Source organism: Bombus vosnesenskii, unplaced genomic scaffold, assembly GCF_011952255.1.
Source record: "Bombus vosnesenskii isolate JDL3184/JDL3185 unplaced genomic scaffold, Bvos_JDL3184-5_v1.1 scf7180000013835, whole genome shotgun sequence".
NCBI lineage: Eukaryota > Metazoa > Arthropoda > Insecta > Hymenoptera > Apidae > Bombus > Bombus vosnesenskii.
The window spans coordinates 1-22,911 of NW_022883238.1; the positions used below are offsets into that span (position 1 = coordinate 1).

Below are 22,911 nucleotides of genomic sequence, written 5' to 3' on the forward strand. Positions count from 1 at the left end.
GAATAATTAGTCCACAAATACTTGATCCCACTGAATTCATAGAAAATTACGCCAAGGCAATAGGTAGCCAGATGTACAACACCGCGATTTCTGCCAAAACCGAACATTTTCAATTCACACTCGACATTAGTGATCTTAAAATCTTCACAATAGATGACAAAATATTTTTCAAAATCATAGTACCTTTAGTCTCTAACACAGAATGTAACATATTACAAGTATATCCTATCCCGAGTAAAAGAAATGGAGTATTTTTGGCTCCAGTAGTCGAACATCAGATATATTTAACTTCAGGTCTTTCATTTATAAACGCTGATATCGAGTATTTCAACAAACTTTGTAAGAATCGAGCCGGAACCACTATATGCAAACAAACACTACTAATCCATGACAGAAATTCAAGAACCGATTGTCGCAGCGAAATAATAAATTTCAAACCACACATTAAACATTGTCAAATAACTGTACTTAAGATTGAAGACATTAGCTTTATACCGCTCAAAACTAGCAACTGTTACATTGCGATACCAGCAAATCCGATAGAAATAGACACAATTTGCCAAACGAAACATACCTTACAAAAACTTGACAAGCCTTCCATCATAAGAGCTAACACTTCTTGCGATATATTGTACAAAGACGAACACATGCGTATAGGCGAAACAAAAAACTGAGTCATATACGAAATCAAAACAAAAACCCTAGCGCTCGAAACAAACGATAGTTTCACTCATCTATTAGATAAACTCGAGCGAGCACCGAAAATAATAGATAATTTACAAGGCTATAAAACAACGATCGATAAAATAGGCGACGAGATAGAAACTCTTAATTTCGAACACAGAATTTAAAATATACAGTATTGGGGACTAACCACGCTCCAGATATCAGGGTACATAGCATTAGGCATACTAGGTATATATGGATTAAACAAAATAGGGGTATTCAAATGCATCAGGAAATGTATACCGAACAAATTATGTATCAATTTATTTTGCTGCCGAAATGAAACTGTAATCAACAGCCACAATGCGACAGCCCCACCAGTACCACTCACCCTGGGCTCAACACCCAACATCTATATTCCGACCAACACATACCACTCAGATGAAGAGGAGGAATCAGCTGTAATTTTCAAGCCACGATTCCACAAAAGTCTTCTGAAGAGAACTTGAGGGATCAAGTTCAATCTAAGAAGGGGGGAATGTCACAGACGAAATTCGAGCAGCTGTATATAACAAACCGAAATTCCGAACGCCTTATCGCGTGTGACCGTCCGGTCAGCATCCGTTCTCAGCCGCCTGAGTGGCATTCGATCACTCCAGCCGTTCTCCGAATTTTACACCAAGTATAAACAAAACCTTCTCCCACTCCAACGAATGGAAGAATATAAATGCACCCTTCAAAATCATCCAGTCAGTCTAAAAAAAATTCTTAACTAATCCAAGTATCGAAAGCGTATCATCGCGAACCGAAAAAATTGTATAAATTGAGTAAAAAATATAAAGAACTTCATCTCCTTTTCGGAAATTAACAAGTTCCTTATTTTTACCTTAATTTTACACGACAAGAGCAACGTCGAAAGAAACGGCGTAGCCAGCCGCTCTAACGAAACTCGCTCGCTCCAAGAATCCCGTGGCTCTCTTTTTTGTCCGCGGTCACCCTTTTTCCGTGAATTGGCATTAAGCCGCACCCCGATCTGTGCGCAGATCGTTTTCCACTGCGAACACTGTAAAGGGCAATTGTACGTCGAGTCGTACGCGGAAGCCTTTATCCCGCGGGTTACATTATCGCAGCCCGTGGTTTCGTATACTCGCCCTATAGCGAGCCGCGTTAATTCCAATTTATTCGCCCTTTCGAAACGTGGCTCGAAACTTGATCCGTCTTATGCTCGCCAGTCCGTATCCTCGATACGAGAGATCGGTCGACGTATTCCACGTATTCGTCTCTTTTAAGCCGCCAAAGTAGCCCCGCCAAAGTAGCGCCAAAACCCCGATCCTTTATCATTTAATATATATCTTACGTTTTATCGTTCTTGCATTGTTTCGTTCCTCGACGTTGCACTAATCGGAGCAGGTGCAAAGTGTTGGATAATCGATTCGAGACAATGGGATCTCGAGCGACAGACGTCGTAAACCCAAGGACAACCATGCCCGGACAGTGTCACGGTTACGAGCGCGAAGCCTTTTAATCGTCTTTCGCTCGTAATATGCGCTCGTACGCTCTCGATGGCTTCAGTGCTTGAGAAAACTAAAAAGACCAGATGTAGAGTTTTCTTAGAAGTGATGACCATGAGGTGGTATGGTGATAGGTGCGTAAGGAACTACTCTTGGTGTTTTTAACGAACAATAGTTTAATTAGAACTAATCAACAATCAGAGTTAACAATTAACAACTAACAATTACACTTAACAGACAATAGGTAACAACTAACAAATAACGATAGACACCGAGAGATCATTCGACGCGTTGCTATGCAAATAGTACCGAGGAGTTACACATTTAATGGCGCAAGCCAGACTGACTCTGCTTTTGTTTCGGATCGCGCAGATTCTTCCCTTCGTAGCCCATCGATATCCCCCACTAGCGTGCATTCATTAGATGTGCCGCCAGTGCTGGCACGTGTATGCTCTTCCGAGCATTCGGCGGAAAGAGTGTGAAGATATCGATGGTACATTGGGCACGTCGGTGTTGCGCTTTGGCGGCGTCGCGCTTTGCATCCGGAGCCGTTGAAAAGATCCGTGGCCCGTGCCGCCACAGTACCCCCTTACCAGTGATAACGCTATATAAATGAAAAATGTATAAATGTTACAGGCAAGGGTGCACGTTCGCCGGCTCCTAACGCCTATCCGAGACCCGCCTGAAACCAATCAGGAAATCGAGGGGCTACTGGGGCTAATTGTGGACTTTTGAAGCCGAAATAATGTTATAGGAACATTAAATTTATATTGACAGTTATTACTAAAATAATGATATATTTATTACATGGACGATTCTATATATATTTATCGATACACTTGCACGCGTCTCAGCACCTTCTACACCCGACTCTTCATCGACGACTATTAACCGACTGACTGTTTACATTCCTTTGTTTCGAGACGCTGCGCACACACACATACTTCCACACACTGATATATACATATAAGTATTTCCACTACTTAACTCAGTCCAGCACAGAAAATTACACATATCTCAACAGCCTTATATTTTGATCTATACCCTGTCTTAGCCGCCCATCGAGGTTTGATGAGAAAATGCGGCCTAGAATTGGGCCGATCGTAATTGGTCGCCAGTTCTCGACCATATTTCCATCTTTATTAGCCTCTGGTATTAAGGCTGTCCTATTTTCCTTCCATGCGGTCGGAAAATAGGAACTATACCATAATATATTTGTCGGAGATGAAAGAACACCGGAGCCTTTGGAATTTTGGATAATCCCACAACATTGTAACCTAGAGTCTACTATAGCTGTAATTGAACAATTGTAGTTATTCAATCCGATTGTAATTGTTCGAGAGTTGTGATAATGAGCTTGGGCTCGAGGCGACAGTCAATCGCCGAACGTAGCCGCGGTCAAGGGATGAACGCTTTGTCTAACAAAGGCATGGAATAATTCTATAGCTCTCCTTAAGAAGGAAATAGTTGTAACACTCGACAGTAAACGTTCCAACGGTCCCTGCCCCGTAGCTCGCCACACGCAGACCCTGTTCTTCGAGTAAGATGATCGAGTAAGATCGATCGTATATATATATATGTAACTATGCACTAAATTTGAAACGTATGCGATGTATTGAAAGTTTTAAAAGTTTCTTTCAAGTTTCAGATATTTAATCTAAATTAGAGATATATTAGTAAAACATGAAATGAAATATATATATGTCGGAGATGAAAGAACACCGGAGCCTTTGGAACTTTGGATAATCCCGCAACATTGTAACCTAGAGTCTACTATAGCTGTAATTGAACAATTGTAGTTATTCAACCCGATTGTAATTATTCGAGAATTGTGATAATGAGCTTGGGCTCGAGGCGACAGTCAGTCGCCGAACGTAACTGCGGTCACGGGATGAACGCTTTGCCTAACAAAGGTATGAAGTAATTCTATAGCTCTCCTTAAAAGAAATATTTGTGGCGACACGCGACAGTAAACATTCCAACGGTTTCTGTCCCGTGGCTCGCCACGTGCAGACCCTATTCTTCGAGTAAGATGATTGCCAGATGTCGATGCGTCTCCACAGTACATGTTCGGCTAGCCCGAGGGCCCGTTATAAATCTTAAGGTTTAGTTAACTGAAGTCCTTCAAACAGACAAACGGTCTTTGTCCCAACTACGGGAAGATAGGGGAGACATATTTTTCAACGAGCGGCGTCTCCCACTAGCAACTTTCCCTCGAGGGCGGCTAGCATCCTTTTCTAACCACCGATATGGAGATTAACCAATTAGCAGCAACACTTTCTGAACGAAGGCTTTCCTCGACGAATCCGATGATCTCGTATCCTTAGACACACCCCGTTATAGTTTTCCTGTGTGGCATCATCGGGACGGGAAAGGCATTCTCGCTCGCGATCTCATCGATCCAAGAGTAACGCCTTCGCGATCAGTGATTATTCTCAGACTTAGACTTTGTGAGTACGTTCTGTTGTCATCCCGTTGACCGCGGATTCGGTATTGAGCCCGAGAGCATCGTCACTAGTGTCGCGAGTGCCGAACCGCCGTGATCAATTGTTAAGACTGTAATAATTCTATCATTGTAATAAACTACGCCTGTGTGTACCGTATCAATGGCTAATCCTCGAGAAGATTCATTTGACGCCCACAACCCCATTTCCAGTGATGATCCGACATATATTTACATTATAATTTTTAAACATATTCGTATTTTTAAACATCATTAAGTAAATTTCTAAATAATTAAGAATATACTGCTTCTTATTAAATAGGTACGAAATGTTTTTATTAGCGAGAAGCTATTAAAAGTGATGGTTGACAAATTGTATCGATATACCACAAGTTGACGAAGTATACCAGTAATAATTTAACAAAGCAAATTCTTCACTGCGATCTTCGAGAGAAATTCCTTGGAATCGGAATTGTTGTAACGAACGCAGCTGCATTTATAACATGCGACATAAGTAAACTCTTTTATATACTAAGCTATTTGATTAATGCTAAGTATGTAAGAAATCTAAAAAGCTTTTAAAATCGTATATTTATCATTGTACTATTGATTTTCCTAACATTTCGAAATGTACAACTTTGAGAGTAATTACTATATCTTCGTTCTTAAATAATGGAGCAGCTAGCGAAAAAAATGAAGGAAAGGCGGAGAAACGATGCAGAATATTCATAACGTGCACGTGATTCATCTGCATGTTTCGGTTTTGTTGTATATTTCACAATCGAACATTTTCTTTTCTCTTCTATCGTACTCTTGTATCTTGTGACGTGACTGTTTCTCGTGGGAGATAAGAGCAAGACGAAATGCGGTTTTTAGCATTTCGCAAACAAAAAAGGACGAAACTGTTCGCTTTTCTTCTGTTTTCTTGTTTTTAAATAGAGATGAAAGATAAAAAGACATATCTACAGAATTTATTCTATTTCCATTACACTATTTTCATCTAAATCAATTGGCTTGCTGAATGAATTCTTCTTGTTTACAGGCATAGCTAATAGAGATTTGGATAGTCTAATATGGCTTATTTTCATTCTTTTTCTTAGCTCTAATACTTTCTTTAAATCTTTCTCGCCAAACCTTATAAATTTAAAATTATTCGCACACTGTAATTCATTATTCCACTTCAATAACATTTCACACTGAGTTGCATTTAAAATATCAGAAATTTCTGAAAAATAAAGGAGGGTTTGTACATCAGGATATATTGAAAATAAATTTGGCTGTAATTCTTTACCTATTCCACGTGTATGATATTCTCCTAGTTCTTTCCACTCTAATTATATGTTCCCTCCTAGCATGCTGTCTACTCCTGTTGCTACCTATAGACCTTTTAATAGTAATTTCTTCCATTTCTTCATCATTTCTTGCTACATACCTTTGGATCAAATATAGAACTATAACTAATCACATCTTTAATGTACAATCTCTGTATCATCATGTGTATACATTTTTGTTTTACCTCCGTTTCTAACAAACTTGCAGTTATCTCTGGAGTATAGGGTCACACGCCTGGAATCATATTGTTTCTGATCCACGATATTTTCTCTCCTATTGAATTCTGTTCTATCAAGCAGGACATTTCTGCCTTCTGTCTATTTGATATTCTGAAACAAAACACATTGTCCATTTCCTTCTTTATTACACAAAAGTATTATATAATCATATAAAATAAATGAAATGTACATAACAAAATCACATAATTTAATAGTAATTGTATTTACTTGTTGGCTTTTTTCGTAATAGCGATAGACTTTCTGCTATTTGGGTGTATCATTTTCTTTGGCTTCAGGAATTCTTTTCTCATTGCAGTGGCCTATAAAAGACAACAAAATAAATTAGTTAAAATATTACCATGGCTATGAATTATTTCGATTATCCTAATCATCAAAACTCCAACTCAGACTATACGTTTACTCAATGTATAATCATGCACAGGCGAATCGTCGACAATATCACACGCTTAGAAGCACTAATGGAGTAGACAAAATATACCTCTTTGTTATGACACTCTGAACCGTCACTCTGTTGGATTCATGCAATAAATTTTACCACTATATCTAAAGTTCAATACTTTAACTTATTTGTGAAACGTTCGAACTGCGACTCGAGGAGATCACCGGTGATTTGTCAATTTCGTGATTTGTTGTGTCTCGTATATGATAACAGCAACGACGGCGACGCCTATCGATAGTAAAAGTAATATCGAAGTATACCTTCCTACCATGACATTTCTGGGCTAACCAACTTCAAAATTGGTTTCTTTTGTTTCAAGATATTTTTAGCTATTTTTTTTTAATCTTATAATGATAACCTATTTTAAAATGTGCAATGTTTGATAAATGTACATTAGTAAAATTTCATACGAAGAAAGTTTTTGGGAATCATTCAGCGAGCAGAAAACGAAGACTTGACGGAAGTTGACAACAATGGAGATAAAAGTCTTTATCGTAATATTATTTTTATTGATTTTAACGTCAGATGGAACGGGTTTCGACAGAAAACGATCCACCAAATTTCAAAGAGGTAACGAGCAAACTTCAAGTAAAAACGAGCAGAAGTCAACACCCGATTATTATTATTACTGCGACTCAACAGAGTTTGGAGTAGTATTATACAAAAAATTCCGTATTTGCGTTCTTGTTCGCCGTGCGACATGATAGAAATTGATTTCTCTTCCGCTTGTATCAGATGCGGGATGTTGGTTGATCCTTTTTCACCGGTCTCGATTATCCTATTTCTCTTTATTCGCCTATTTTTTAAACGCAAATATAGATTTTTTACGATTATTTATATTGTTCATGACATCATTTGACGAATTCTTCGAGAACTTCGCAAGGGAACCAAGACATAAATGATATTTAAAATGTTTATAGCAGTTCTGAAGTAAAGAGAAGCGATATTAGTTTGAAATGATGGATCATTTCAATGACTTTATTATTTATTGCCTTAATAGCTATCTACATATTATCTTAGTTGCGTTTTTCTTTTGGATCGGAAATGACTATCCTGTGTTTCGTCAATAATTTGTCTTGCTTCTCTTGGTGCATTTCTAAATGTAGTATTGACATAAATGAATTTTTTACTGCAAGAGTTAACATCACTTTTTTTCGACTTCTCTTTTAGGTTACAAGAGTACAAAGCTATATATAGGCCAAAACATGTATGTATCTTTCGATAAAAGATAAATTTTTATTCAAAACCTACGAGACTGCACGCAGATATTTCAAACTGCAGCGAATATTATCACGAATACTTCGCGTTAAACATGTTATATCTTTTAACATTTTCAGAGACGCGTAAACATCTGCAAGCTATTTATCACTTTATTCGATTGCATATTGTAGCGACATATGAGTCATAGGACGATGCGAATCGAGAGTAACTCATGTTGTTGTTTTGCCTCGGGGCATTGATACCGTCTCGAGGTACGAAACTTGATAATAAACAAACTCCGGACAGAACAATATCGCCGCTACGCGCAACCGTCAACCGAAGTCGAATTTAAATTCGTTAGAGGGAGATCGTTAGAAGAGTACTGCCGATAGTTTTAAATACATTTGACTACACCAAATATCAACTCGTCTCATCACCTATATACACCATCGTCTATATACACCAACGCGTTTAATCAACCTCCACATAATCGAGAAATGATTTCAAATTTGACCCACGTTTCTATCGACTTCGCTTTCTTCTTTATTTTGGAAGAAATGCACATTCACTATTTATCAGCTAAGCGAACTCGAAACGAATGAAAATTCCCAACCATCACGTAGACAAAAGCCTATCAGCCTTTTCCGAACCTGTAGGTTACAACGAGATTCTTAATTAATTAATTCGTTTCTTACAGGCTACAGAGTCTGAGAATAAAGAATTTTTTGACCGTTTTGTTACGACCTATGTTAAAACCACATCATAGGAATAAGATAATAATACAGATCGTAATCATTATATATCGGTACATACTATCAATTTGATTGTGCAATTAAATAACATAATATCAAAAGTAATCAAATGTTGGGATACTTTTGCGCGATAGTGTATATGTGTAAAATAATATGATTCTATAAATTCATTCACAATAAATCAAAAGCAATGTTGTGTTGCTTATTCTAGTAAACAATCCAACCATTTAACTGTAAGATATTTGGAAAGTTCATGTAACAAGCATACAATATGCCACCCGGAAGGTACCAACTACGTTCCTCTATGAAGTTAGTACAAATGTTTCAAGACTTATATATTATTAACATTTCACGCAACGTTTTTATAAGGTACGTTAATCCGTAGAAATGACCCGTCGCAGTAAATTTATACATAGATCAGAGTTAGAAAATACAAAAGAACGATATTTTCTCTGAGTATACGAAGTTAAAATGGTGTTGGACGCAAATTAATTGGTTGGAAAGAGGCGCCTTGAAGCGTACTAAAAGAGGTAGCTTACCTCGTTGAAATACCATGGAACGAAACCTTGTTGGGCAATGGGCATTCTGCTGTAGCCTGGAATTCCTTTTGCTCCCGTATTCTTCTTCTGTTTTCCGTGGTTTTGTTACAACACTCGCGACGTTTTCATTCAAACGAACACACAACGCATAAACGGAGAAAAACAAACGTTGAAGGTTGCGTCGCGTCACGCGAATCACTGACGCTACACTTATACGTTGGAAACAGGAACGAAACCGACGCAGGTGCAACACGGGGCCCGTGAAATGTAAACTATCGAACTACGTATAATAGCACACGAAAGTATTTCTATTGTTTGTATATATATATATATGTGTGTGTGTATATTTGTGTGTGTGTGTGTGTGTGTGTGTGTGTGTGTGTGTGTGTGTGTGCGCGCGCGCGTGTGTGTATTCATATATATATTATAAATTGGTTATATATATATATATATATATATATATGTATAAGATTTATAAAATGAATGCTCGGTAAAATGTCTGTGATAAATAATACCAATTAAAATGGAAAAATTTTTAATTGCATTGCTTCGACTATACATATACATATACTTAATGTGACTTACTTTGTATGAGAAAAATTCTGTTTGTCAATTCGATATCGAGAGCTGATAATGCTAACATACGATGAAACGATAACAGAAGAATCCGAATATTCAGAACTTTTCACGATATATGTTAAATAATATTATGAAATAAATTAAATAATTACCCCGCATTGCTTCCAGCGTACGTGTTCACGATTCTCGGCGAAACCGAATATGGCAGCAGGAAATCAACCAATCACAACTTCGGAAGAAAGTAAAGCGCGGGAAGAAATCGCGGCATCCAGCTTCCTGCGAATCTATTCTCGATCTCGATGTAAGCAGTAATCTTTCGATAATCGTTTTGCAAAATGGCGTGTCTTAAACGAAGTGTATAGTAAAATTCGTATTTGAGAGACGCATAAATAAACGATATCAGGCTATTTCCCGCGAGAAATTCACGTTCGGTTGCAACATAACATGTCACATATGTATTTTCGTCGAAAACTGATTTCGAGGGACGTGTATATGTACGTATCAAGTTACTTGGCGAAAGTTCAACGACAGACTGTGACTTTAAAACAGTATGTATGCCTATGTTTGTTGTCCGAGAATTGGAAGAATCTGTCATGTTTTGTTTACGTCGGCTGTAATGGGGTGGTGTTTTTGTCTTGTGGTAACTGAATGTCTCAAACAACAAACTCGAGATTTCAATCGATCTTCGAAAAGAAGTCATACCCATTGGCCTTGGGTGAGTTGTGATTTCATTAACTTTTTAATTCATAATTGATAACATAAGGTTATTGTAAGACCGATGAAAATATGGATAGCAACCAATTGCAATTGAATATCTGGCCTGTCTTGCACTATTGAAATTTTGCAAGTCACTAAAGTTACCAGCATTAATATGTTCCCTTGCACAAGTTTGACGATAAAACAAATGAAATTTTACTAATTGCAAGTTATTTGATTATTCTATTTAACGAAAAATTATAAAATCATAAAATAGAATTCTATATAACCTGTAAATCGTAACTTGTCAATCTACTAGTACATATATTATAAATTGGTAAACTTTTGTGTGTGGGGGAGGGGGTGCTAGATGTAACACTGATACGACATTTTGAAAAAATATTTAATTATAATCATGAAAGGCGTTATTGAAATATTGAGTTTTTATTAATGTTCCTTGCAACTTCGAGTTTGCGTACTATATTTAAAATGTACATAAGATATAAAGTATATTGACAAGTAACAGTCACAAAATTGTTTCAAATGAGGATAATCATCCTAATATCAACTTATCAATTGTGATCTGATAAACAAGAATTCAAAATACAGTTAAACTGTGTTCTACATACAATAATCTTTTTCGGAGGAGATTTAAATATATGAACATATTGTGATATTTTGTCCATAATAACATGAATAATATAAAGTTTCGTATTACATATACTCTATTTTTTAATATATTCTGCATATCTCATTTTATGACAACAGACAAGCAAACTATATTCCCATTATAAGCTTCGCTCTAATTTCGCATCGTTTCACCTGAATATATCGTGAAATTTCATCCCGTCAAAATTTTGCGTCAATCTTTTTTATCTTAAAGGATTAAAGACAGTTGCAAAACGCCACGGTGTTTCGGGGTTTGTTTAAATTTCCGCCAAATGAAAAATGGTAGTTACTAACGGCACGTCTGGTTACAATTTTCGTTTACAATTCTTTTGGCGAGTAAATATGACGTACTGGGTCGATACTAAGTAGTCGGTTGTCCCTGAAATTTGAACTGTTGAGAACGAGGTAATAACAGGGCGACTGGTTTGTTGCTGTGTAACGTATACACGTTTCTGAATAGTTTTCTACTTTAAATGAAATTAACTGCTACCCGACGGAGTTTCGACGTAGCGATAAACACGCCACTGAAAAAAGCGACGAATGGGAATGGAAAATACGTAAAGATTTTTTTGACAAAATAAAGAATCATTTTGTCAGATTTCAAGAAGAGTTTGGGTAAATTCAATTTATGCTCTTTGCTACTTGACTTATGTTTATAACACTAAAAGTTATCTTTACAAGCAGCGAAGTGATTTAGTTTCATCCGTAGTTCGGTTGCTTCCAATTTTTTCATTTTCACATTGTGTAAATTTCGACCAATTGCGGGGAGACGTAATCGCGAGGAGAGACGTCAACGGGGGTCGTAAATCCCCGTTACGATTATAACAATCGACACCACGAATTGATCGATCCCCTGATTTCCGTTGAGATAATAGGGGTGATTGAGTTTGTATAACACTGTGATTCACAGAATTATAAATTATATATTTCCAACACTTAGATTACACTGACGTAGAGAAATAAATAGTTAACAACTTGTCGCACGAAGATGCGATAGATATGTACGCTAGAGCAGGGCTCTTATAATGGAAATTAATGTATTAATGGACTTAGCACTATAATATATTTAGGAGAGAAGATGTGTGTTCGACAACACCGAGAACCGACAAAAGATTTGCGTGAAGTATGCGACTCTCGCGCTATGTGTAGACTGCCGCGTTAGGCGTTAGTTTTTAGACTGTCTGTCGCTCTTTTTCTAATACGGAAGAAAAGTTCGGTGTGGGTGTGCCCCTGTGCCTAAAGAACGCGGATTCGTTGTTCCCGCTTTCGTTAGGAAAAGTGAGGGCAACGAACCGCGGTGTCGATTGGTCATGACCTGCACTACGGCTCGAAGGGATGAGTAGGGAGTCTCCTACCATCGTGGTGGATAGATGACTGTGTGCGTGAGAAAAACCTAGCTTGTTTTATTACAGGGCTATTCGGATTTTCCTAATGGGTGCATACCCGCTTTCTCCGTGTTTTAAGTGCGACTAATAAACCCAAGGACCTCTCCTAAAAACCGACTGTGTTTCGAGAATATTTTTAAGCTTTAGAAATTCTTCAAGACAAACGGATTGAAGACACATGGCGAAACAATACAGGGAAGTGAAAGTTATGGTGGGTCCTTATGTGAGGGTCGAAGTGACGTTACGCAGGTCGGTTGTTGTCCGGTCGCGCGGGCTGGCGTGCAGATGTTTTAGGCGGCGTAACACATTGCGTATTACAATATTGATGTTAAAATATTATTATAGAAAAACATGTTAGCAACTTAATTTTCTATTTGTTCGTTTCTCTGTTTTCCTTATTCTGTTTTTGGATTTGTGGTGGATGATTTAAATAATGACGTGACGAGTTGATACTTGATATTGTCGAATATATTTAAAATTATTCTAAATACAGAATTGATCGCACGGGAGACAAAGATTTTGTAACGAATCCTAGCGGCTGCCATTTGTCGTTCACGCGCTGTTGCCGATACCGGATGCGCTAATGTCACGTAAAACAACAAAATAAAAAAAGAAATTTGAGGTGTAAATAAAAAAAAGAAACTTTATTTTTTTTCTAACAACAATTCACTTTACAATCCACTTCCAAACTCTAGGAGCGACTTTCCAAGACTGAAAGCTCTTATGATTTGACTTTCGATCGAATCCGATTACTTTCTTTTGTCATCCCTCAACATCCCCACCATGCATTTGCATTTGCTAGGCGTCCGCGACCGTTGCCACGTGCTCTTTCTTCTAGAACCTTCGGCGGAAGGACCGTTGGGATGTTGATGGTTCATTAGACACTTCAGCGATATTGCCGCCGATTGTCGCCGAGTGCCGCCACATCTTTATCTCCATCGTCAGTCCATCGGATTTGAAGTATGCCGGTCGTGACACTAACATTGTGGCGTCAGAGACGATGCGTTTTGACTCGCGAAAGGCGTTTTCGGTTTGCTTCGACCACTCGATTCGCCGCGAACAGCTCGTACGTATCTTTGTTCGCGGATCCGCGTAGTTTGTTGCACGGGTATACGTTTATATTGACACCGGTGTTCACAAGGAAAGAGATCCTTGGTGCCCTGTCCGTCACGAAAATGCGACGGGATACTAAAGCCATCGCCACATGCCGCGTTTACGGACGGCTGGTCTCGTTTCACTGGGTCCAGTTGCAAGGGGCCCGGCACTTCCTTGCGCGGTCTCGAAAGGTCTCGTGGTAATAGCAGAGACCAGACTTCTGCGGTCTATCCTTCGAACTTGATATCAATCTTGCCTTCCGTATGTAGAATAACGATGTGAGGTGGATAGTGGGTGAAGGTGCCCACAAGAAATACTCTTGATGTTCAACAAAAAAGTTAATTAAATTATTAACAATCAACAGTCAACAATTTATGATCAACAATTAACGACTAACGATTAACTGTCAACAACAATTAACGATTAACGATGAACGATCAAAAACAATTAACGATTAACGATGAACAACAATTAACGATTAACGATTAACGATTAACTATCAAGAGTCAATAATCACGTATCTCTAATTGTGTTTGCTTCGCTATGACGCTTAACCTTTCGCACTCCGCAGCTCGGGGCAGAATGAATCTTTGATTCGAAACCAAATGGATTCTTTTCTTTGTTGCCCTTCGATATCTCCACTACGCACGCGTTCATTAGATGTCCGTAACGGTTGCCGCGTATGCATTCTTCCGAATATTCGGCGAAAGAACTGTAGGGATATCAATGGTACATTAGGCGTGTCGGCCTTACGCTTTGAAGGTATAGCGCTTTGTGTCGCGAAGCCGTTGGAAAGTTCCATGGTCGAGTGCCACCACAGATGCATGACGATTAGATACAAACGCTTCAAGTATTACAATTAATAGCTGATACAACTGCAACAAAACAGATGTCCTTTATGCAAGACTACTGAAATTACACAGCTACAATAAAATAAGGAATACGTCTGTACTATGGGAAACATAAATAAATATACACATAGTAGCTTATACAACATGTATGTGGAGGACGATTAAACGCGTTGTTGATTAATGACCAGACGAGTTGATACTTAGTGTAGTCAAATGTATTTAAAATTATTTGCAGTACAGAATTAGTCGTCGTTCGCTTAGTGTTGCTCGATATGTGTATACAAGGTAATGCTTACGTTCGTTCGATATTAATTCACTATAAGAATGTTCGATACTAACTGTCTTAACGATCGTGTTCTTTTATTTATACTCGGGGGAGTATCGAAAACTTTAAATTCAACCTCGGTTGACGATTGCACGTAGCGGCAACATTGTTTTGCCCGGAGTTTGTTTATCGTTACGCTTTGCTTGTCACGTAAAAGTAATGGGAAAATAATAATAAAAAAATGTTGGGTTCTTGAACCAGAGTTCGAGATACCTCTATTCTATAATAGGATTACAAGTGTGCGATTAAACTGTTACCGAAAGACTGAAGCCTCGATCAAGAACCAGCCCTTCTAGATGTTCGTTTATCTTATGCCTACGTGCCGAATTCATAATCCTTTATTTTGGGAGTCGGTGTCGTGTGCAAGGCGGTTCAGGTTTCCTGAGTCGGTTGAAGATATTTGTTGACGTTACATTCCCCCAGTGTTAGAGTGCGGCTGGTCCTCCAGACTCTTATTTTCGGTGTAGTGCCTCCTTTTGTATGCCCTTTTGGAATCTTACATGCCTTGCTTCGAGGATGACTGAATTGGTGTCTTCAGGTAATTCTCGTAATGGTTGTATTTCAGGTGTGGAATATGTGTTTAAAGGTGCGCTCTATTGGTCTAGAGATATTGCTTATACCTGTGTCTTTTTTTTTCTTTGGTTTTACAACATAATACGCGAATACATAATTTGGAAGGTAGGCATTTGCTTATAATATCGAATAATCCTATTTTGTTAAATATACATATGTTCCTAGTAATGCTAGATCAATATAACTAATAATTTATAAGACACTTAGTTCCTATTTCTTAAGACTTCTAATTCTATGTTCATAATTAAGAGAGTTTACTTCGTTGGAAATTTGATTGAGGTGCATTCTATACGATTATACATTATTAATGATTTTTGGAGCGTTTTCAATTTTTGTTAGGATTTCTTCTAGACTGTCAGTTAAGGGTAAAGCTATAGTTTTGAAATTTGTTTTGTAAGTTATATTGGTTTTTAAGTTATTGTTTTCATCAAAAAATTTATCTATATTTTTATTCATTAATTCTAAATTATCGTTATCCAGAGTTACAAATAGACTTCTAGAAATGGATCCAACAAAATTCAATGACCCTCTTCGGTAACAAGTGTGTGTCATAAATTTAATATGCATGATTACATTGTCTAAATTTCCTTTTGCGAGCGCGTGTAATCATTTCATTGGAATACGGGCATTCACTTTTAAAATGTTCTGTTAACATTAGTCTAAATCTTTTAATTTCGCTGAGTTTTGCATATATATCCTTAATGTCTAAACCTATAATTACGTTTACGGATTCGCTATATAAGTATGCATGAGCTAATTTTTCTTGATATATAGAACTACCATTAAGGGGTATAACGTTTAGCTTAGCTAACTATGAAGAAGGTGAAGATCGTCCTGGAAAGTAAGGTTTAATACGGTTACCATGTATTTTCCTAATCGAGTGATTTACTATTATTTCATAATAAGGGGCTTTTCACTTTTTCAATGGTGTATGGCCCTGGCCATTCAGTATCTATCTTGTGTTCTTTATGATCGTTATGAATTAATACTAAATGTCCTTCTTTAAAAATAGATTGAGGTTTGGCAATTTTAGAGAAGTTTCTAATAAATGTTCTATAGTATCCAGCTAGCCCAAGGAATGATTTTACATCTGTAGGATTTTTTGGTAGTTTGAAATTCTTTACTACTTCTATCTTTTTAGGGTTAGGTTTTACTCCATCTGCTGTCACTACATGTCCTAGATATTCTAATTCGGGCTTTAAGAATTCACATTTATCTGGTTGTATTCTTAGACCTACTTTCCCGAGTCTTTGGAATATAATGACTAAGTTTTTAGTATGTTCTTCTATCGATTGCCCGAATATAATGATATCATCGAGATAAACGAAACAATGATTGTTAATCAAACCTCTTAACGTGGTATCCATCATTCTTTGAAAGGTAGCAGGTGCGTTCTTGAGCTCGAATGGCATTCTATTATAGTGGAAGTGTTCTTGTGGTGTGCTAAATGTAGTGTATTTCTTTGAATTCTCGTCCATGGGTATTTGATGGAACCCTGAGGATAAGTCTAAAGAGGAGAAATATTTCTTATTTCCTAGCTGTGATAGTATATCGTCAATGTCAGGTAGTGGATACGCGTCTTGGTCTGTTAGTTCGTTTAACTTCCTAAAGTCAATCACTACTCGCCACTTTTGTTTCCCTGATGCGTCGATTTTCTTTGGAACGACCCAGACAGGAGAGTTATAGGGAGAGTCGGAGGGTTCTATAATCTCTTTGTTTAACATTTCAGTCATCTGTTTATTTATTTCGGTTTTATGATGTTCGGGAGGACGGTAGGATTTTACGTTGATGATCTTGTTAGGTAGATGATACATTTACACTGTACACGTGAATGTGTGTGTAAGCGTCAGAGGGCGTCCAGGTCTCAGTAGAGACAAAAGACGATTGGAGGCTGTTAGGAGAATCTAGAGGAGGTGGTTGACAACAAGCGTGCGTGCAAGAAGGTTATCGAAGTCTTCAGAGTGTAATATATATATGTATAGCTGTTGTGTGCGAAATAAAGTAAACTATTTGTATTTTCGAATCCTCTCTATACCTTAACATGGTAGCAGAGCGTGGTTACTAGTTTTGCAAGCTATTTAGTGCGTGGTTTTTAGTCTTGCGAGTTTAGTAAGGGAAGAAACGTTCAAAGAATATAAAATAAAAAAAAAATACTTCAAGCACGTAGAAACGCTTGAGTAAAGAATAGGAAATCAATTAAAATGGAGAGATCGGAAATTATGCTATCGATATTTGATGGCGAGGGTTACGGTATGTGGAAGAAAAGAATAACAATGTTTCTGAGATATAAAGAATGTGATATTGTTATAACTAGAGTGAAGACTGAAACAGACAATCCAGACTGGGATAAAAAGGATCTGAAGGCGATAAATATAATTTACAGTGCCTTCTCAAATAGACAATTAGAATATATTAGGGAAGAAAAAACAGCGTATGAAATAATGAAAAAGTTCGACGAAGTGTACTTGAAAGAATCGACGGCACTAGATCGTGTGCAGAAGGAGATTGGAGAAGATAAGTCTTGATAAATACAGTGATTCAGCATCGTTTTTTAGCGATCTTGAAAAATTAATAAATGAATTAAAAGGTGCAGGCGCAAAAGTGAGTGAGAGGGAAAAGCTGAATTACATGATAAATACGTGTTACGTCGCGTAACTCTACCTAGCCCAGGCCACACACCGCGGGCAAGATGGCAACCAGATGTCTTCGGATACTCACTGCGTACCCTCAATAGTCTCAAGTATCTTCCATAAATCTTAGGAATTTCCTAGTCGAGGTCCTTCAAACTGAACAAACGTCTGTTTCCAAAGCATTTCTAAAGACCTTTGTCTACTACGGCTTGACAAGGGAAAGTTGGTTTTTCTCACGTATGATGCAACTTTCCTCCCACGAACCACTTTCTCTCGAGGGCGGTTAAGACCCTTCGTTTAACCAATTAACAACGAAGACTATTTCCCTCACTCCCTTAGTCAAAATCGTCACCAACAAATCCGATGGTCCCGTGCGCTAGACACACCCATCCTTAGCTTTCCTCCGCCACAGCATCGTCTCCGAACATCACTGACTTTACATCCTTCGAACAGTCAACATCCTTCGACCGGGTTTACACCCGAAGATCAGTCAGTCTCAATCAAGCATCTCGTCAAGCGGTCAACAATTCGAATACAGTGAGTCGACAAATCCATCAGTATACGCGATAATCCGTCTAGAGACTCAGGTCGCACTCATTCGTAGTCATCTCATAACAAATATTCATTTTGTGTTACACCGAAGTTGTTGGTTTGTGAAAATATATAATAACCTGTTAGCAACAGCGTTATCCTTCATTTAACTACCCTTATTATCCTAAACGAAATAAGGGATCGAGCGATTCGCGGCGTCGATTAGCAAATCGTAACGGGAATTTACGACTCCCGTTGGCGCGCTTCTTCGAGATCGCGTCTCCCCGCGAACGTGCGAAAACAATACGTTACCCGAAGAGTATAGCTACATAGCGGATATAATAGATGCAGTGAAAGAAGAGAAACAAACGGTAGCGTGCGTGAAGAATAAAATAGAAATAGCGGAAAAGAAAGATAAGTCTAATCGAGGAGAAATGAAAACTAATGCCTGCTGCAAAAAAGGAAGGATGCTTCAAATGTGGAAGAGTGGGATATTTTGCATGAGAGTGTCAAAATGGCGTCCAAGCGGGAAGCAGTAACGGCTATTGGCATGGGCCAACACGTGGTCGAAACAGAGGAAGAGGGAACAAAGGCAATACGAGCAGAGGACGTGGAAACTTCCATCGTCAATCAGCAGCCGGCACGAGCGAATATGGCAACTCAGGAGCAGGCATATGGACAGCAACGGCGCACGTAGCAAACAGCAGTGAGACGAATGAAATAAGTAAGAACGAAATAGTGTGGCTATTAGATAGCAGTTGTACCGATCACATAATTAATAATATAAATTATTTCGATAAATCTATCGACCTAAAAGAACCGGTAAATATATATTTAGGCGATAATAGACCGATAAAAGCGACAAAAGTTGGGAATGTTATAAGTTATTTTGAAGCATTCGGAAAACAAAATAAAATAAATATGAGGAAAGTATTTTACGCGAAAGAAATGTCCGCAAATTTGATTAGTTTAGGTAAACCAGCAGACAATAAGAATACGGTTATTTCCAAAGGAAATATTGCGAAAGTAATAGATGAGGATAATATACTTACAGCTGTAGCGTTCAAAGAGAATGGGACATATAGAATAAAAAGTATATTGAAAGGGAAGAAGCACTTAGTAAACAGCGCCGAACGTAGTGGTATGAGTAAAAAGGAAAGATGGCATAGGATGCTAGGACACGTAAATTTTAAATATTTAGAGATTTTGGGTAAAGAGCAGCTAGTGACTGGCATACCGAATGAATTTGAAAAGGAACTTTTGAAATGTAGGGTGTGTATAGAAAGCAAAATGCATAACTTACCTTTCAAAAATAATCGAACTAAGGCTAGGGAAATAATGGAAATTATTCATACGGACGTATGTGGTCCCTTTAAGACTACCGGATTCAATGGAGAAAAATATTTCATTTTATTTATCGATGATTATAGTAAAATAGCTAGGATCTATTGTATAAAATCAAAAGATGAGGTCTTTGATTCTTTCGTACAGTTCGTAAATGAAGCCGAAAATTTAACGGGCAAGAGGTTAAAAATATTAAGATGCGATAATGGTAAAGAATATTTAAATAATCGAATTTATAAATTTGCTAGGGATAAAGGTATAAGAATAAATAATTGCCCAACATACGTACATGAATTAAACGGGACAGCGGAAAGGTATAATAGAACAGTGATGGACATGGCGCGTTGCTTGTTAGCGGAAGCGAAAGTACATAAAAGGTACTGGCCGGAAATAGTTTGTACAGCGGCATACTTGAAAAATCGAATATTAGCGAATACTATAGAAAGAAAGACACCTTTTGAAATATTCTTCGGGAGAAAACCAAGTGTTAAAAATCTACATCTATATGGAAGTAAAGTTTTTGTAAGAAGGCCAGAACAAAAAAGAGTTTCTAAATGGGATAAGAAGGCAGATATGGGAATTCTGTTAGGATATAGTGAAGTAGGTTAGAGAGTCCTATTAGGTGTAAAAATAACAGTAGCGACATGTAGAGGTCGTAGAAACAGACAAAAATGTATCGGTTTTGAGGAGAATTCATTCGATGCAGTTAGCGACGATAGTAAAGATAATTATTTATTGGGCAGCATGAATAAGGAAGAGTTAGAAAGTAGAGAAGATGAAAATGATGATAGTTCTGAAAGCTTAAAGATTCCTAGGAGATCTACACGTAATAAGAAAACTCCAGTAAGGTATCCAGAAAAGGAAAACAGTAGTGAGATTCACGCAAATTATTGTAGAGTAGATATCCTTTGCACATTTGAGGAGGCGATTTGTTGTGAAAATAGTGAAGATTGGAAACAGGCTATGGATAAAGAAATAGAGTGTCTCTATAAAAACAAAACTTGGAAATTGGTAGAGAGGGTAAAAGGCAAAGAAGTATTAGATGTAAAATGGGTTTACACGAGAAAATCAGAGGGCAGGTATAAGGCTAGATTAGTGGTAAGAGGATTTCAACAAAGAAACGTAGTCGTTGATGACATATATTCTCTTCTCTTCTATCATATTGTTGTCAAAATGGATTAATCATTCAGCAAATGGATGTAAAACCTGCCTTTTTAAATGGCGAAGTAAGTTCGGAGGTATATGTAAATCAAGCAAAGGGATATGCAGACGGAACGAATAGAGTTTGTAAATTATCGAAAGCGCATTATGGGTTAAAAGAAAGTCCGAGGGACTGGTATGAGTGTTTTGATAGGTATGTGACGACATTGGATTTTAAGAAGAATAACATAGAGTTGTGCCTATATACTCATGGAGAGGGGGAAAATGTTGTTTATTTGCTAATATATGTAGACGATTTGTTAATCTGTAGTAAAAACAAAAAAAGGATACAAAATGTAAAGAAGCTATTACCTGATAAATTTTAAATGAAAGATTTAAGTGAAGTGAAAGAATATTTTGGAATAAATATAGAGTATGATTATATAAAAAATGAAATGAAACTAAGCCAAACGAAATACATTGAATCATTAGCGAATAAATATAAATTACAAAACAGCAAATTGTACTGTACACCAACGGAAACAAATTTAAAAATAGAAAACGCTGAGATAAACAGAAATGACATTGGATACAAGAACTTAATTGGTGCATTGCTGTATATTAGTACAAATACCAGACCCAATATAAGTTATAGTGTGAATTATCTTAAGTAGATTTCAAGATTGTTGTAGCGAGACACATTTTAAATATGCTTTGCGAATATTGAAATATTTGTACCGAAATATTGAAATATTTAATATTAAAGATTTAAGGTTACATTAGAAAAGGAATGAAAAGTGTGAAACGATAGATTGTTATGTGGACGCTGATTGGGCAGGAGATCATTTAGATAGAAAATCTACTTCTGGATATGTAATTAAATTGTATGGAAATGTAATCGGTTGGAAATCTAAAAAACAAAGGTGTGTGACAAAAGCCTGGACGTATGCAGAGTATGTAGCTCTATCGGAAGCGGTGAGTGAATTAATGTTTATTAGAGAAATTATGAAGGTCTTCAATGTAAATCTAGACAATAACCCTGTAAAAATTTATGACGATAACTCTGGAGTGATAAGTATAGCAAAGTACGGAAATTTCACAAAAAATTCTAAACACATTGAAGTTCATTACCACTACGTTCACGAATGCTTAAAGGAAAATAAGATAAATATAATTTAAGTAGGTACAGACGAAAATACTACATAGGTTCTCTAAGAGGTTTTCTATGTGCGATAGTCGAATCAAAGATTTGAATTTTTCGATTTGATCTACAGTGTTTATATTTTCAATAATGTTAGAAATTTGGACTGAAAACTTACCACCATTGATAAAGCATACTGGCGTTGGCTTTCCGTCGAAGTATACAATTTTTTGAACGATTTCTCCCGATGCGAGGGTTGGTTCTTGCTGCAGCAGAAGAGTATTATTATCTAATTTTAATGTTTTATTGGAGAGTTCGAATCGATATTGATTTAAACCGGGTAAGCCTAATATGACGTCTTCTATGATAGGGAAATTATCATCTACTAAGGAAAATTCTATCTCTTTGTTGAATAAGTTTAGTTTAATTTTGGAATTGGATTCGTATTTGGAATGTTCCATGGAGAATTTCTATGTGTCTGGTATTATTGTTCTTCCTGGGTAGCATCCTCGTTTAAGCAAGTTGATTCCTGCTCCCGAGTCAACGAGAAATCGCAATCCTGGTCGTCCTAGTAATTGTAGTCGTATTGTGGGTAGTCTTCCTGAGGTAGCATTGTTAATTCTGATTGTTCTTGATTGTAGTTTATTCCTGGAGGGGCTTTTGTTTGAGGCAGTATTCGAAAATTTTGGCATTGATTGGCAAGGTGTCCCAATCGATTGCATTTGAAACATTTCGTTTGTGGCCTTTCGTTTAATGGTCGATTTTCAAGCTTTGTAAAATTATTCATTCTTGGTTGAATGTTTTGTGTGGGTGAAGTTTTGTTATTCATGT

The 22,911-nt window shown here is 37.3% G+C and overlaps 1 protein-coding gene across 4 annotated transcripts; it reads right to left on the reverse strand.

Moving 5' to 3' along the window:
• Positions 1-5,799: 5,799 nt before the first annotated feature.
• LOC117239004 (translation machinery-associated protein 16 homolog) lies at positions 5,800-9,365 on the reverse strand. Of its 4 annotated transcripts, XR_004494325.1 has the most exons (6): positions 6,670-6,850; positions 6,399-6,490; positions 6,137-6,281; positions 6,053-6,077; positions 5,912-5,996; positions 5,826-5,845 (listed from the first exon to the last, which is right to left on the reverse strand). XR_004494325.1 is itself a non-coding variant. In XM_033504266.1 (5 exons), the coding sequence occupies exons 1-3, from the start codon at positions 9,164-9,166 to the stop codon at positions 6,179-6,181; spliced, it is 240 nt and encodes a 79-aa protein (XP_033360157.1). In that variant the 5' UTR covers positions 9,167-9,365; the 3' UTR covers positions 5,800-5,816; positions 5,912-6,052; positions 6,137-6,178. The 4 variants fall into 4 exon arrangements, 3 of the variants coding, with proteins under 3 accessions (XP_033360157.1, XP_033360156.1, XP_033360154.1); XM_033504266.1 differs by lacking the exons at positions 5,826-5,845; positions 6,053-6,077; positions 6,670-6,850 and adding exons at positions 5,800-5,816; positions 9,122-9,365 and having other exon boundaries at positions 5,912-6,052; XM_033504265.1 differs by lacking the exons at positions 6,053-6,077; positions 6,670-6,850 and adding an exon at positions 9,122-9,365.
• Between the last annotated feature and the right edge of the window lie 13,546 nt (positions 9,366-22,911).

Coding starts and splice junctions, on each gene's coding strand:
- LOC117239004 (XM_033504266.1), bottom strand. CDS start 9,166: ATGCCCATTGCCCAACAAGGTTTCGTTCCATGGTATTTCAACGAG. Junction 6,491..9,121: donor TTCCATGGTATTTCAACGAG/GTAAGCTACCTC, acceptor TGTCTTTTATAG/GCCACTGCAATGAGAAAAGA. Junction 6,282..6,398: donor ATTACGAAAAAAGCCAACAA/GTAAATACAATT, acceptor GTTTTGTTTCAG/AATATCAAATAGACAGAAGG.